Source organism: Monodon monoceros, unplaced genomic scaffold, assembly GCF_005190385.1.
Source record: "Monodon monoceros isolate NGI ecotype Baffin Bay Population unplaced genomic scaffold, NGI_Narwhal_1 Super_Scaffold_14, whole genome shotgun sequence".
NCBI lineage: Eukaryota > Metazoa > Chordata > Mammalia > Artiodactyla > Monodontidae > Monodon > Monodon monoceros.
In genome coordinates, this window is record NW_021703770.1 from 32,395,959 (window position 1) to 32,413,368 (window position 17,410).

The 17,410-nt window shown below is 39.6% G+C and overlaps 1 protein-coding gene across 4 annotated transcripts in view; it reads right to left on the bottom strand.

The window, feature by feature from the left end:
* Positions 1–17,410, bottom strand: part of GRHL2 (grainyhead like transcription factor 2) — a 164,146-nt gene that overhangs the window by 27,354 nt on the left and 119,382 nt on the right. For all 4 annotated transcript variants that reach the window (XM_029223040.1, XM_029223039.1, XM_029223042.1 and 1 more), the window contains exons 9-11: positions 14,368–14,526; positions 3,868–3,955; positions 3,237–3,376 (exon numbers count right to left, since the gene is read on the bottom strand). In XM_029223040.1, the coding sequence (XP_029078873.1) occupies positions 3,237–3,376; positions 3,868–3,955; positions 14,368–14,526 (387 nt within the window). The remainder of the gene's footprint in view (positions 1–3,236; positions 3,377–3,867; positions 3,956–14,367; positions 14,527–17,410) is intronic.

A 17,410-nucleotide genomic window follows, 5' to 3' on the forward strand; every position in this document is an offset into this window, starting at 1 on the left:
GAAGCAGCCTTCTCTTAAGTGCCCTCCTGGCCTCCTGAACAGCCTCTGCCGCACCGTCCCTATCACCTCCTTGCACTGTCATTTCTCCTCGCATGTAATGACCCACTGTTTCTTCCTGGTTGGCTGTAGGGCTTATTGCACGAATTTAATTTTTAGACAGTGTTTCTCAAACTTTAGAGTGCATAAAAACTATCTGGAGAACTTCTCATAAATGCAAATTCCCAGAGTCCCCCTTCAGAGATTTTAATTTGAAAGGCCTGGAATGGAACTTGGGAACCTGCATTCTTATCAAGAATGCCTATACTTCCCTGGTGGCGCAGTGGTTGAGAGTCCGCCTGCCGATGCAGGGGATATGGGTTCGTGCCCCGGTCCAGGAAGATCCCACATGCCGCGGAGCGGCTGGGCCCGTGAGCCGCGGCCTCTGAGCCTGCGCGTCCGGAGCCTGTGCTCCGCAACGGGAGAGGCCACAGCAGTGAGAGGCCCGCGTACCGCAAAAAAAAAAAAAAAAAAAAAAAGAATGCCTCTGATCTGGGGGATTGAGGGTTTACAAGCCACAAGTGGGGAGACGGTTCTTGAGGGTGTGAGGGAGGAATGATGTCCTCCCTGTGTTCAGGTGGCTTGAGGAAGGCTCATACCCGCCAAGTACATGTTATCCAGTGGGATAATGCCTCTGCCTCCCACAATTTCTCCAAGCTCCCCTTGTCACTTCTTTTTAAAGGCATTCCCGACAGAAGCCACAGTGCGTATCAGGACTTCAGTGCGAGGAGAGGGAGACTGAAGATCTCCACAGAGCCTGCACGTTGGGTTCATGCCCTCATAGGAGGTTTTGATAACCGTCTGGTGAATGTACCAACCCACAAGTGAATCAGTGAGATAATGAGGGAGCAGGGGACATGTGGGCTGATAGTGAAAAGCCTGCTCCCCAGGCCACGTGACCAGAGCTGAGGTGCCTTCAGCGTGGCTCGGAGTGCTCACCGACCATGAAAGCTAAACAGCTGCTAGCTCCGCGGTCGTGCAGGGCTGCCGCGTGGCTGATTTTACCAGGCTCACGCCTGCAGTGGGTACCATGGCCCTTCCTCCCCTACCCGCCCCTGCTCCCTTATGGTAAAACTGGCCCAGCTTTTGATCTGCCACAACTAGCTCTCATTTTGCCTGTCAAAGTCAGCCAAGCCCTGTCCCATGCCCACTTCTCACGCCACGGCATTGCCCTCTTCCCTCCTGCCTCTGGATCCATCTCCCAAGGCTCCCAGCTTTTCTAAGAAAAGGCAGCCTTTAAAGTTCCAGCCAGCTACACAGTAGGCGCTCCTTTCCTTCGGCCAAGCAAGTTGATCAACCACAGGACATTCACCCATTGTTCTAGAGCACAGAAGAGTGTGTTCCTTTGTTGCCTGAAGCCCAAGCAGGCTCCCTAACTGAGCCCCTTAACTCTGACTCCAAGGCCACAGGTGAAGCCTGAGGCTCTTCAAGAACAGCCCCAGACAGCAGGACTTAACTTCGCAATGCCCCAGGGGACGCTGATCGGGCTGCTTTGCAAATTGCTGCAACCAACCCACGGTAAAGGCTACACGTTCCTTCTGATTCAGGCACAGGCTAGGAGCCCAGCTCAGGACACGGAGGGAGCAAGTGAGGCCAGAGGACTGACAGTCACGAGCAGTCAGATTTGGTCACTTTTCCTCTTAGGATTCATTTACAGCTTTGTGTATTTCAGAGAAATCTTGCCAAGAGAACAGGTCAGGCTGTCAGTTTTGACACCGGGCTGAAGCCAGAATCCCACCAGTAAACAATAAGAGCAATTTAACTCAGTTTCCCCCTCTCTCCTGGAAGGTGTGGACACCTAGCTTCAAAAAATCCCATGTGTTTACGAAGACTGTAAATACACAAATCACCATCATGTTCTTGGGAATTAAAAATAATAAAAATAGGTGCTGGCCCTCATAGCTTAATAAATCATAATATTCTTCCTTTCTTCTTTGTGTCCTTTTCCTATCAAACAAGTAAGACAAGATGGGAATGCTACATTTTAGTGGAATGCACTCTAAGAAAAAACTATGGGTATTTTATTGCCATGTTGTGTCAAAAACAGCAACTTTAAAAAAAAGCCCTGGTTGTACAACTGCTTTGTCTCATACACAGATTATTCTCCAGAAACAGAAAGTTAAGCTGATAATAATTTCTGCTCCTAGACTAAGGTCAGTTCTAATGAGTGTCTGAACACTTAGGATGGAAGAAAAACTGGAATGTGTCATTATGCACCTATTTCTCAACAGACCTTTCCTCAGAGGACTCTGTGTTTAAAAGAAAACTAATCAATACAAGAGTCACTAAACCCAACTGGTTTGGTGAAAGACAATTCTGGCTAATGCTGGGGAAGTAATTATCTCACACAATTTTAATTCATGACATAAAAAAAAGAATACTAAAGACATTACAAAAAATCATCCATCTCCTAGCCCTACTCATCAAGTATTACAATTTGTCTTGTTCAAATTCAGGTATGTATTTGGAATCACAGTATAGATACAAATGGCTATTGTACTTTTTTCCCCTCTGAACATTATCGTAATGAGTTCCTATGTTGCTACATAGTTTTCATAAATATAATTCTGGTGGCTGCATAACATTTCATCAACTTGAGCTACCATAACGAGTTAATTATTGGATCTTTATATTATAATATTATTTCTATAATTTCACTTATAGATATACTTAAAAGACAGGAACTTTTTTTAAAAGGCTTGTCTACAATCTCATTTTTCTCTTGGTGTGAAATTATTTACCTATTCAATGGAAACTGTTAATTTACTAAGGGAAAAATTGTTGATAGAGTTTTATTTAATCAAAGAATTTTTCCTCTTGGGCAACTTTCTAAAGTTATGGGTGCAGTTCAATTTCCCACCATTAGATGGAGCTCCATCGCATCAGGTGGATCCCACATGACAAAACTAACAAAACAAAACTTTTCTTACAGGTTATCAGCCTTCTTACTTTCTTCCTCTTTCATTGCTTTGTCAACACTTCGAGATTATCAGCTCACTCTCACCTTCCCCTTAGTAAGTTGGTTTCCTCTCCTGAGACATTCCTTTCTATAAAATTCCATTTTCTGTAGGGAAGAGCTGGCTTTTTGTTGAATTCATGGGTTTTATTTTTAAGATCAACAGTGCCTGAAGTGATGCTGTCTTAAGGCTCTACCAGCCCAGTGAATGGATGGCAGGCAGATGTTAGCAGGGAGGCCATACCTGTCCTGTCCTCTGCAGGTTTGCAAAGTGAACATCGGGTATGAAGAGGACGGGCTGGGAGTGCAGATCAGGCATTGTCTTGAAGTAGGTGATGTCGCTCTTCTTCTGTAACGGTATCGCTGCCAACTTCCCATCAGAGGCTGGACACAATCACAAAACCCATAAGTGAGAGGGTTGTGAATGACTAAACTCTCACCTGTAAGATCTAATCTTAGCTAAAGTTCATGATTGTCTCCTATGAAGATTCCCAAACACCATAGATGTGAACACACTTTAAAAGCCTCCCCTCTCCCATCACCAAACCAGCAGAAAGAGAGTGGACTTGGCGTGAGCATTCCTGAGGGGGAGCTCCGGTCCCCTCTTGCCCTCCTGTCCCTCTCTGTGCCCTAGATTCCTTGTCTGGAGAAGGAGGATGTTGGTCTCCTTGACATTAGAAAATCCCTCCCAGTTCGAACATTGTGATCATGTGATTCTATTTACGTTTAACAGGGACAGCTCGCCCCTTCTCCACTGCTAGGGAAAAGCAAGCCATCCCTTGCATGCCCATATTTTACCCGCAACCCACTTCTTTTCACCCATTCCCCAGTGGACCTGGCCCAGACAAAGCCTACCCCTTCGCAGCCACACTCACAGTTGTTGCACTGGGTTTGGGAGGCCTGGCCTTTCCCCTTCTTCCTGTTCTGCTTCCTCTCTTCATCTCGGATTTTTCTTTCTGCTCCCTGACAGGGAAAAACAAATGCAGACAATGCTAGGCATGTGACCAGAGCAACTGTCTGCACACAAGCCACAGGGATAAGAAACAAAACGTGGGGAGGTGAGCCAGGCAGCCCCGTTTCCATCCTCCGGCGAGGTCAGGCCTCCACTCTGAAGGCTGAGACTGCTCCTTAGTTTACAGTACATTGTTGACCTCCAAGGGGTCCCACTTTTCCCAGAGTTCCCCCTGTTCCCTATCGCAGTGAAGCCGGTTAAGTAATTTTACTGATTATAATAAAATGTTGTAGGATGAAGCATCAGCTCGTTAACATCATTCCTGGGCACGGAGGGGGGGCATTAAAGTTGAGTGCGAATTCCCTATAAAATTTTTCCTTTGCTCGTTGGTATGGAACTATAAAAAATCATTACAGTAGAGGAAATGAGGGAGGGCATAAGTAAACTACAGAGGATTTAAGATCATTTTGTACATACAAGTATGATTTGGGGTTTTGTCTTAATATGTTCATAGGCTCTTGGAGATGGTGCTCATTTGGCCGAATAGAAAAGAGGCTGGTCTATTTGCCTCCTTTTTGCTCCTCTGTTCCTTGTATTTTGACTTTTTCATTGGCTTCTCTTGCCAAATCCATCTGGCTTAACCAGTTGACCGTCACCTTATGTCTCTTGCCTTCTTGGCCGTCCATGATTCTTTGAATATCTTCTCTTTCTGGTCAGCTTTGCTAACTCGTTTTCCTCTTCTCACTCCCCAAATACAGACATTCCAACACAGTTTCCTTTTCTTTTCTCTCTTTCCATTCTTACGACAGAAGAATTCATCTACACCCATATTTCCATGATGCTCTAGACAGGTGACATCCAGATACACACTCCCAGCCTAGACTCCTCCCCTAGATTTCAGATCTGCATTTACTGGTCCTGCCCTTTGTGGATTTAAGGAATAGTAAAGTAAGGACTGGCCAGCAACCTCTACCCCTAGAGACTGCCTCCAAGTTATCACACACAAAAGAGATAGATTTGAGAGTATACAACTTACTCCTTCTGTTAAACACACACACAAATCGATTAAAAAGGAAAGGACGAGGGGACTTCCCTGGTGGTGTAGGTGTTAAGAATCCGCCTGCCAATGCAGGGGACACGGGTTCAAGCCCTGGTCAGGGAAGATCCCACATGCCGCAGAGCAAATAAGCCAATGAGCCACAACTACTGAACCTGCGCTCTAGAGCCTGTGCACCTAGAGCTTCTGCTCTGCAACAAGGGAAGCCACCGCAATGAACAGTAGCCCCCACTTGCCGCAACTAGAGAAAGCCCACGCGCAGCACTGAAGGCCCAACGCAGCCAAAAATGAAAATAAATAAATATATTTTTAAAAGAGGAAAAGGACAAATTGGTGAAAATACTTGCAATAAAATATCATATAAAGTGTTAAATCATTAATATATAAATAATGATTCAAATGAAAAAAACAACTAACATACCAATAAAGAAATAGACAAGAGCCATGAAATAGGCAATTCACAGAAAAGGACACACAAATGGTTTGAACTAAAACACTGAAATATAGAGTTTGCTCATCAAACTGGCTTTTTAAAAAAAAGCTGATTCCCAATTCTGGCCAAAGTAAGGCCATGACACAACAGGGATGTATGGTCAATCAAGGTATCCCTCATGGCTTTAGAGCTGATTCTTGAAGAATGCGTGATTACAGCTAATCCTTATGGGGCACTTCCTCTGTGGCAGGTGAGTTCTAAGAGCTTTACATAGGTAAGATTTGGATAGTTATAATAGTTTAATCAGATATTTTAAATATGCATTTTTATGCCAAAAAACTTCTTACTACCAAAAGGGAGTAATTTTTTCATAGTGCTTCAAGTTTTGAACTGTCACTGATGTTTATAAACCATAGAAATTCATAGAAAGAGGGAGAAAAAATATAGAAATATTTCCTTTGCAAGTCTCTTCAAGATATACTAAGGTTTTGTAGAGTTCTTTGTCTAGATAACGTATAATATTTTCAGAAAATAAAGTGTTAAATGCACAAACATGACTGTTCAAATGGGTGTGAAATATAAGCAAAAGGCCCCTATTATTCATTTTTATTGTGTCCAAGTAAGACATTTTTCTCTGTATTTGAAAGTCTGTACAATATGGTATTTAATGTAAGCAGAAATATGGAAATTCATCTATATAAATTACAACTCACCAAAGACACACCCTAAGGTTTGTCAAGCAATTTTATTTTTAAATTGGTGTTTTATTTTGTACAACTGCTATGAGAAAAAGGTCTGAAATTAATATGTTTCAGGATTTATATATGTTCAATGTCAATTACTAGGAAATAAAGTCACCTGCTTATTATTTTACAGGTATTCTTTGATATGCCAAATCCAAAGGATTAACATAAAACATAGAGTAGCTCTCCATAGAGCCTAGTCCTAGTACCACATCTACGTAAGAAATTTCCTGCCCAGAAGTCTTAGATATCAGCACACCAAAACAATTCTGATAGTATCCAAACTTCGAGAGCCGCAGTTCTCATATCTAAAATAAGGCTTTGACTTCACAATGACCCAGGGCAGCTTTGATACATTCAATTAACATAGAGAAAGCATCCTTGAACATGACCTTCCAAGAATTCCTTTCCTTCCTTTGATTATTTGTGACCTAAAGCTTCTAGAAAATAATCTTTTCACTCTCATTAAAGCACAAAAAAGTCTAGTTCTTCCAGAATAGTATATTTTCTGCAAACATCAAATTTATCATTTGAAAATAAATTCCCCAACTTATATGTTCAGTATGGAGTGTTAAATTAGAAAAAAAATTATGCCTGAGGATTTCCTGATTATATTGTGATCACTTTTGCCACCTTTTGAGAGAGGATGGCTATCTTTATTTTTTTATTTGACACTTATATTGTTTCTCTTAAGTTTATTTTAAGAATGTGGCCTTCAATAAAATGGATAACCTGGAAGAAATGGACAAATTCTTAGAAATGTACAACCTTCCGAGACTGAACCAGGAAGAAATAGAAAATATGAACAGACCAATCACAAGCACTGAAATTGAAACTATGATTCAAAATCTTCCAACAAACAAAAGCCCAGGACCAGATGGCTTCACAGGCGAATTCTATCAAACATTTAGAGAAGAGCTAACACCTATCCTTCTCAAACTCTTCCAAAATATAGCAGAGGGAGGAACACTCCCAAACTCATTCTACGAGGCCACCATCACCCTGATACCAAAACCAGACAAGGATGTCACAAAGAAAGAAAACTACAGGCCAATATCACTGATGAACATACATGCAAAAATCCTCAACAAAATACTAGCAAACAGAATCCAACAGCACATTAAAAGGATCATACACTATGATCAAGTGGGCTTTATTCCAGGAATGCAAGGATTCTTCAAAATACACAAATCAATCAACGTGATACACCATATTAACAAACTGAAGGAGAAAAACCATATGATCATCTCAATAGATGCAGAGAAAGCTTTCAACAAAATTCAACACCCATTTATGATAAAAACCCTCCAGAAAGTAGGCAAAGAGGGAACTTTCCTCAACATAATAAAGGCCATATATGACAAACCCACAGCCAACATCGTCCTCAATGGTGAAAAACTGAAACCATTTCCACTATGATCAGGAACAAGACAAGGTTGCCCACTCTCACCACTCTTATTCAACATAGTTTTGGAAGTTTTAGCCACAGTAATCAGAGAAGAAGAAGAAATAAAAGGAATCCAAATTGGAAAAGAGAAGTAAAGCTGTCACTGTTTGCAGATGACATGATACTATATATAGAGAATCCTAAAGAGGCTACCAGAAAACTACTAGAGCTAATCAATGAATTTGGTAAAGTAGCAGGATACAAAATTAATGCACAGAAATCTCTGGCATTACTATACACTAATGATGAAAAATCTGAAAGTGAAATTAAGAAAACACTCCCATTTACCACTGCAACAAAAAGAATAAAATATCTAAGAATAAACCTACCTAAGGAGACAAAAGACCTGTATGCAGAAAATTATAAGACACTGATGAAAGAAATTAAAGATGATACAAATAGATGGAGAGACTTACCACGTTCTTGGATTGGAAGAATCAACATTGTGAAAATGACTCTACTACCCAAAGCAATCTACAGATTCAATGCAATCCCTATCAAACTACCACTGGCATTTTCCACAGAAGTAGAACCAAAAATTTCACAATTTGTATGGAAACACAAAAGACCCTGAATAGCCAAAGCATTCTTGAGAAAGAAAAACGGAGCTGGAGGAATCGGGCTCCCTGACTTCAGACTATACTACAAAGCTACAGCAATCAAGACAGTATGGTACTGGCACAAAAACAGAAATATAGATCAATGGAACAGGATACAAAGCCCAGAGATAAACCCACACACATATGGTCACGTTATTTTTGATAAAGGAGGCAAGAATATACAGTGGAGAAAAGACAGCTTCTTCAATAAGTGGTGCTGGGAAAACTGGACAGCTACATGTAAAAGAATGAAATTAGAACACTCCCTAACACCATACACAAAAATAAACTCAAAATGGATTAAAGACCTAAATGTAAGGCCAGACACCATCAAACTCTTAGAGGAAAACATAGGCAGAACACTCTATGACATAAATCACAGCAAGATCCTTTTTGACCCAGCTCCTAGAGAAATGAAAATAAAAACAAAAATAAACAAATGGGACCTAATGAAACCTCAACGCTTTTGCACAGCAAAGGAAACCATAAACAAGATGAAAAGACAACCCTCAGAATGGGAGAAAATATTTGCAAATGAAGCAACTGACAAAGGATTAATCTCCAAAACATACAAGCAGCTCATGCAGCTCAATAGCAAAAAAACAAAGAACCCAATCCAAAAATGGGCAGAAGACCTAAATAGACATTCCTCCAAAGAAGATATACAGATTGCCAACAAACACTTGAATGAATGCTCAACATCATTAATCATTAGAGAAATGCAAATCAAAACTACAATGAGATATCATCTCACACCGGGCAGAATGGCCATCATCAAAAAATCTACAAACAGTAAGTGCTGGAGTGGGTGTGGAGAAAACGGAATGCTCTTGCACTGTTGGCGGGAATGTAAATTGATACAGCCACTATGGAGAACAGTACGGAGGTTCCTTAAAAAACTAAAAATAGAACTACCATACGACCCAGCAATCCCACTACTGGGCATATACCCTGAGAAAACCATAATTCAAAAAGAGTCATGTACCAAAATGTTCATTGCAGCTCTATTTACAATAGCCAGGACATGGAAGCAACCTAAGTGTCCATCAACAGATGAATGGATAAAGAAGATGTGGCACATATATACAATGGAATACTACTCAGCCATAAAAAGGAATGAAACTGAGTTATTTGTAGTGAGGTGGATGGACCTAGAGACTGTCATACAGAGTGAAGTAAGTCAGAAAGAGAAAAACAAATACCATATGCTAACACATATATATGGAATCTAAAAAAAAAAAAGGTCAGAAGAACCTAGGGGCAAGACGGGAATAAAGATGCAGACCTACTAGAGAATGGACTTGAGGATATGGGGAGGGGGAAGGGTAAGCTGGGACAAAGTGAGAGAGTGGCATGGACATATATACACTACCAAACGTAAAGTAGATAGCTAGTGGGAAGCAGCCGCATGGCACAGGGAGATCAGCTAGGTGGTTTGTGACCACCTAAAGGGGTGGGATAGGGAGGGTGGCAGGGAGGGAGATGCAAGAGGGAAGAGATATGGGAACATATGTATATGTATCACTGATTCACTTTGTTATAAAGCAGAAACTAACACACCACTGTAAAGCAATTATACTGCAATAAAGATGCTTAAAAAAAAAAAAAAAGAATGTGGCCTTAACCTATTTAAGTTGGCTAAGAAGGTAGTTCGGAGGGATATCTTTAGCTTTTCATAATCTCCAACAGACATTGTCTCCAAGATCATTCCAAACAAGAATTAATAAAGAGAAAAAAATTCTTAAGAGAATGTGGCTTTATTCTCAAGTTTTGAACAATATATAGTCACTGTCTTCAGCAATATAATTCTCGTCTTTCAAAAGATAATGGAAGTCATTAAATACGGATATAAAGATACAGACATGAGTACTGATATAGGTACAGCCATATAGCAGATGCTAAGTTTTTAAATTCATAAACATATGTATTTTAATAGAAGTATCATAATATCAAAAAAAGGTAGAGAAGGACTTTATCTTCATCTGCACTCTCACAGGTGCATTAATTAGAAATCAAGCTGGGGAACTATAATAGTGCAGAATACCATCTGTTTAAAACTCTAGACTGTGACTGGGAAATTTACAGTTTTAAATGGAATAGCTCTTAATTCTTTTGCTTTAGAGGAAAATTCAAATTAGTCATTTGCATTTACACACCCATTTGAAAAGTGCAAGAATTAAACTTTTTCTCTTCTTAATTTCCCAGGCGTGAGTTTTGAAATCAGAGCTACAAATATGATGACAAATTATAGCAAAAAAATTTTGTTTCTAGCTTATCAGAAAAATTAATAGCAGTTAAGGTTAATACACCCTGCTTGTCCCATGAGATTTCTTCCTAACGAGTTTCCTAACACTCAACATTGGGAAACGTAAACTAAAAACTACCCACTAGAAACTCTTTACGTCACTAGTTTCTTAGAGTCCCTCTCATTCTAGGGCACAGGTGAACAATACAACTCTATGTATTCTGCATTTTTGCTTTGTTTTGATTTTTAGTATTTATGACCTCAACACTGGAAAAAAAATAATTATATGAGTATCCCTTAAGCCCTCTCTTTCTTACTTTCAATTCCAACTATGACATAAAGGTAAATGGATTGCCCAGGGCCTCCATTCAATCCTTCCCTCCCTTTCTCCTTGATCCTAATCTTTCTCGTCCCTTCCAAGAAGGAGATTCACTGAGGGGGATTCTACCATCTCCCTTGAAACTTCTGGAATAAAATAAGGAATTCAAATTGTTTAAACGTTCTCCCACATGTAGTTTAAAAATTCCACGTCCTTTGAAAACGCTTTCTTAATGTTTAATATGCTGAATTAAAGATATAAGGAGTATGAGTTTGGAATCAGATGTGGATTTGCATCCAGCTCCTCTACTTTTTCACCATGTGACTCTGGAGAGTCACTTGTGCTCGCTGGCAGGTTTCTCTTCTACACAACAACCGTGTCTTACTGACTTAACTGTGTCTCCTCTGTATCGTGGGGGCTGCCTAACTGTCCCCGAGAGGGCTGTGCTGCTCTGACGAGTAGCACTAACTGAAGTCATTATGACCTGAAAGGCTATCGAGATTTTAGAGGCACTGCTATGCCACATGTCCCTAAACTCAGTGCAGTTCTAGTTAATGTGTTTCCTTCTCTTTTCTCATGACCGTCTCTGCCTCTGTTCACAGAGGCCCACTTCTTCCTACTCTCTATCTCTGCTAAACTACAACTCGGACATTTTAATGGCGTGGTAGATCTTTGATCTACATCTGACTGTAGCACCTTTAAGAGTGCTGGCAATTCTGAATTAGCCACTAACCTCTTTTTCCGCTTCCTCTCCTCTCCCCGGGACCTATCTGAACTCACCCTTTTACGTCCAGTTAACACCTATAAGCAGTTGCCACCTTATTCTGTTTTTCATATTCTCTCCCCACCCTACCCAATTTTTAAATAATTGTACTATGTCTACACTGTCAGAACATATCACATTGCCATTACTGTCTTTCCCATCCTTTAGAATTAGATCCAAGGTAAATATACACATAATGCTCACCATCAGCCCTTTTATCAATGTCTTTACAGTCATACTGGTGTCTAAAGCTTGTTCTTTAATAGATTCCTCAAGAAGAAATATTCCCTGGATTTTTTGATTGCTTGTTTGTTCGTTGGTGGTCTTATTTCTTTGTTTTATTTTGTTTTGCTTTTGCCTGTCATCTTTATAATTGAAAGTCAGCTTGGCTGGATATAAAATCCTTGGCTCACATTTTCTTTATTTGATTGCTTTAAATATCATTGTCTTCTGACAGGGTGTTGCTGTTGAAAAGTTTGATGGTAAAAGTTTCCTTATAAATGACTCCTTATCTACTATAAAATAGATGGCTAATAGGGACCTACTGTGTAGCACAGGGAACTCTGCTCAGTGCTCCGTAGTAGCCTATATGAGAGGAGAGTCTGGAAAAGAGTGGATATATGCATGTGTATGGCTGATTCACTTTGCTGTGCACCTGGAACTAACACAACATTGTGAATCAACTATATACTCCAGTAAAAATTAGTTTAAAAAAATAAATGACTCATTGTCTATTTTATTTTTCTTAGATGCTCAAAGAATTTTTTTTTAAAGACACCAATTGTACTTGAACATTTGTTACTTTTTTTAAAAAAATTAATTTATTTATTTTTGGCTGTGTTGGGTCTTCGTTTCTGTGCAAGGACTTTCTCTAGTTGTGGCAAGCGGGGGCCACTCTTCATCGCGGTGTGTGGGCCTCTCACTATCGCGGCCTCTCTTGTTGCGGAGTACAGGCTCCAGACGCGCAGGCTCAGTAGTTGTGGCTCACGGGCCCAGTTGCTCCGCGGCATGTGGGATCTTCCCAGACCAGGGCTCGAACCCGTGTCCCCTGCATTAGCAGGCAGATTCTCGACCACTGCGCCACCAGGGAAGCCCTCAAAGAATATTTTTAAAGTCATCCTGGGTCAACTTTCCCAGATGCATGGTAGCCCATTTAAAAATGTATACTTTTTATTTTAACTTTTCCTGATTTATCATTTTTAGCATTTCTTCTGTTCCATTGTTTTAGCTTTCTTCCTGAAAGATACATATTATATGTCTCTTGGATCGTCTTTACCTCTCTTCTATATCTATTATTTTCTCTTAATTGTTTCTTCATTTCTTCTGATTTTTAAGAATTTGCTGTTTTCCAACTTGTATTTCTATTAAGCCATTCTCTTTTCTTATTCACTCTTGTGTTGCTTGTAGTGTAGTCTTTTCTTCTGAAATATTTTAATCTTTTACTTCTAAATTCTTTCCTGAATTCTACCATATCTCTTTTCAAATCATTCTGTTCTCCGAACACCTCACGTCTAAGTTTTTCAAACTGTGATTTATGTTGCTCTTTATAATTTCCATGATTTTGTTAATTTCAAAATTATGTTAATTTTAAGCCCATTTTTGGAACATTAGGCTATAGGTTTCACCTGTTTTGTGGGCATGTCTTTCTGGCACGCATCCACTGTCCACAGGAAGTCAGTCTGATCTTAATTATTTTTTTCATGAGACTGTATGGGATTCAACTGTTTTTCTTTTCTGCTGGTCATTTCTAAGTGAAATGAGAGAACTAGGATAATTCTTTTAGCTTCATGGCTCTCATGCTCCTGCTTCAGTTGTGTTCACAAAGTGATAAAAGAAAATAGTCCTGTATTTCCTGAGATCTGCCTACTCTGTATCTTTTCCCCTCTTCCTTTTTATTTGGAACTTCTCTTTCCTTTGAACCTTTGTTTTTGTTTTTGTTCAAGTCAACTTGGATTCTACTCCCAGCAGCCTCTTCTCAGAGCAGGATTTTATCCTACCAGGGAGCTTCAATTTATAACTTTCCGGAGTTTATAGAGCCCAGAACACGTCAATGTTCTGTCCCCTTGCACCCACCAGTAAATTGAAGTCTGTACAATCCATCCCCTCCCACCCTAGTTTCACATACTGTCCTCTGATGGCCCACTTCTCTCTCTGGTACCATGGGTCACTTTGGTAGGTTCCCTGTTCTTTGGTCATCAAGTGGGCCCACTACTCTCTCTCACGATGCCGACATCACACAGGTCTTGAAATTGTTGATGCTTGGTCCCATTCACATTTGGGATTTTGTAAGGGTCTCTTGTCACATAATCACGGGATTTTAATCTTTGCCATTTTAATTGCTCTGTCTTTTATGAGGGGTTTCAAAAAGATTCAAAAACGACATCTTCTGCTGAAGCATGTTTGCTAATGAACTTATTTTAGAGGTGCCATTTCCATCCAAAAGGCTCTAGCTGAGACCCCAATTAACCCATAAATTAATAGCGGTTACATCGATATGTTCTGGGACAGGATCTATATATCCACTAAAAACAATCTATTATTTCAGTTATCTAACTGAGTCAGACTCATAGCACGGTGCAATGTCAATCAGTCATTAAATTAGTGGTAGAATGATTGACTGAAAAGAAAAAATACAGTTGATTGATGACTCCCTAGATATCTAATAGGAACTGAGAATGAAAGATTACCACTCCCACTGTGATTAGTAAGTGATTATTTTGACACCACTAGACAAGAGAAGGTGACAAGGGGGAAATGTCATTAAAGCAATATCTAATAACAAAAATACCTTTATGACAAACTGTCATCTTTACTCACTTTGTCGCAGAAGACCTTGATCTGGCAATAAGCTCTATGAATGGGTTTATTGCTACGATTATTATAACTGTAGGTATCAATCTGAATCATCAAAGGAAGTCCTTTCACTCCTTTTTGGGAGGAGAAATCTGTACTCAGGCAATTCACAGTGATGAAAATCTGAGGGAGGAAGAAAGAAAGGAAAAAGTTCACAAGTCACCATAAAAAAGATCTATTTAAAAAAAATGCATAATGGTTAGACTTAAAGTCAAAATATTAAATAAACCTATAAGGACAACTGAAGAATATCTGGATATTCTCACATAAAAACTTATTAAACACATATAACATGATTTCTTATATAATTTATAGTTATAAATTTATAAAAATTTTTCTTTTATACTTAGTCTCGAAACAGACAATTTAAATTACTTCTCTTTAACTATATTAGCAAAGTCTCACTTATTTTTCAAACATGCGTAAGTTAGCTGGGTAAAATGCTGTCTCCTCAATGTATTAAAGCTGTCCCTTCTAATAATTATATCAATTTCTCTAATCTCTGACTGTGAGATTAAAAAAAAAAAGAAAGCTACACAGCACCTTCCTTTGCACCTTATTGCACTGAAACATAGTTATTTGTTTACACATCTGTCTTTCCTGTTTGTATGACAGTATGAGACTTGAGAGAATTTCTTATTATTTTTGTATTACTGGTACTTAATGTAATGCCTGGCAGAGAATAAGCATTCAGTACACATCTGATGAATGAGGTCAACGAGTTTATCTAGAAAGCCCACTAGATTGGGAGTCAAAAGCCCCAGGTTTTAGTCCCAACTCTAACGTTAAGCGGACCTCAGGCAAGTCACTTCTTGTCTTTGGTTTTCAATTTTCCCTTTAAATCATCTTTAAATCCCTCCCTGAAGAACAGAATATAAATACTAAGACACTTTCATGTTAGTGAAAAAGTAAAAGCAGGGCTGGCAGAGGTAAGACACGGAACAGGAGGAAGGACAGGTAGTAAAGTCACCAGCGTCCTCATCTTACATCATGAGATAGCAAGAAAGACAACAAAAATGACATGAATCCGAAAAAATGGAAACTCAAGCAAATAATTAAAGGTTATAGCACTGCCCAACAGAACTAAAAATAATAATTTTATTACGAAATACTGGCAGGAATAGAAGGAGAAGTACAAACGACTAAATTTATCCTCCTTTTCTATAGTGTGTAGATGTCAATATATACCATTTAAAGTTGATTTATCACGGACTAGGGATATGAGGACAGCACCCAGACTTATGTGGTAACTACATGAATAGTAAGAGGCAGTCTCTGGGAAAAAACAGGCATACTATATTATATCCTTGATAGTATTTCCATTTAATACCATATGTATTACTCCTATTTAACAGAAAACTTTAAACTCACTGTTTTAAAACTCTACAGTTATTTATCCTGAAAACCATTTCATTGGATGTATTATCTGACTCTTGTTTTACTTCATCCCCTTGGAATTTTTATTCACCTTCAAACCCTTGACCTGAAGCCTTTCGTATCACAGCAACACCCCAGAGAAGAACCCTGCAGAAAGCAAAGAGCCACTGCCATGAGCTGCATTTTAAAGGCCATTCAAACTTCTGACCTAATTCATTTTAAGTCCTATGCCTGTAGACCTTTGGTGATTTATACAACCAGATCTCTCATTTTTAGTGCTATATCTATATAAAGATCATTTTAATCATTTAATTTTTGAGCCCCTTACTTGGAGACGAGAAACACATTAGCAAGGCACCGCATCAATAGCAGTCAAGGCCAGATACAGGTTTCAGCGACATGCTAATCACAACAACTATGGACACCACGCCACAGGACCTCACTTCTCCAGCTGCATCTGAAAATGAGTGCCTAAAGATGATCTAACATCGAATACGGTCATTTTATTCATTCATTTCTTTAATCATTCCTTCCATAAATATCAACACAAGTCCACAGTAGGTCAAACAATTAGAAACTGGGGATACAGAAGAAAGTAGATCCCAGCCTCGTGAAGCTGACAGTCCAAGGGGAAGGCCAATGAGTAATCCAGCAACGACCAACACAGGGTGGTCAGGGCTCCCCTGAGAGAGATGAGTACAGAGGCCATGAGAACACAGAACAGAGCACTGAACTTGGAGGACACAAGTGAAATACAAAACCCACAGAGACACTGGGCTAAGACCAGGGATTCCATAAATATCTGTTTATTATTTAGGAATGGTAAAGACAAAGAGTAACTACAGACGCAAATGTCAAATGATTTAGGAGAGCTGAGTGATGAAGACCGCTCAGAAAGAATACGCCATGTTTCTTATGCCTGTTTCTCCTACCGAACTTCCAGGGTAAAAGTCGACAGAAAATGCTGTCTACTGCTCCTGCAGATGCCCCAACTGCAGAGAACATTCATTCATGCCACAGATATTTTTAAGTACCTACCACGTCCCTGAGACTGTGCTAGTTACTAGCACAGATGCACCAATTATGGTCCCTGCAGTCACAGAAGTTGGAGGCTAGATGGGAAAGAAAGACAACACAATGGTGCTCTAAAGATTACAAGAGCTTCATTAAACCCCGATCATTAGGTCAAAAAATAAAAGCATACTTTTCTGGGAACACTTGACTTCTTTTATTTTTATTGTCATTATTGACAATGGGGTTATCTTGGCCAGAAGCTATAAATAAATACAGCTTTATGTCAGCAAATCAAATGATCACTCTGGGATCAAATGACGTGGTTGCTCCTACCTAGGGCTACGTATTTCATGTAGAAATCTTCCAACATGTTGGTGATTGTAATCCACAGGGTCCTCAACCAGACTAGTTTTTTTTCCTCACCCTCATAAAGCCTGCCTAGTCCTGCAGAAGCCAGAAGAGAAAAGTGTTCTGTATTTCCTAAGCTAATAGGATTCATGGTTGGGCTTACTGATACATCCATACGTCACTCACAGTGAACATACACTCAGACAGGCAGGAAGCAATATTAATTGTGGCCTTGTCAGCTCCAAGTCTCAATTAAGAAAGCTTAGCT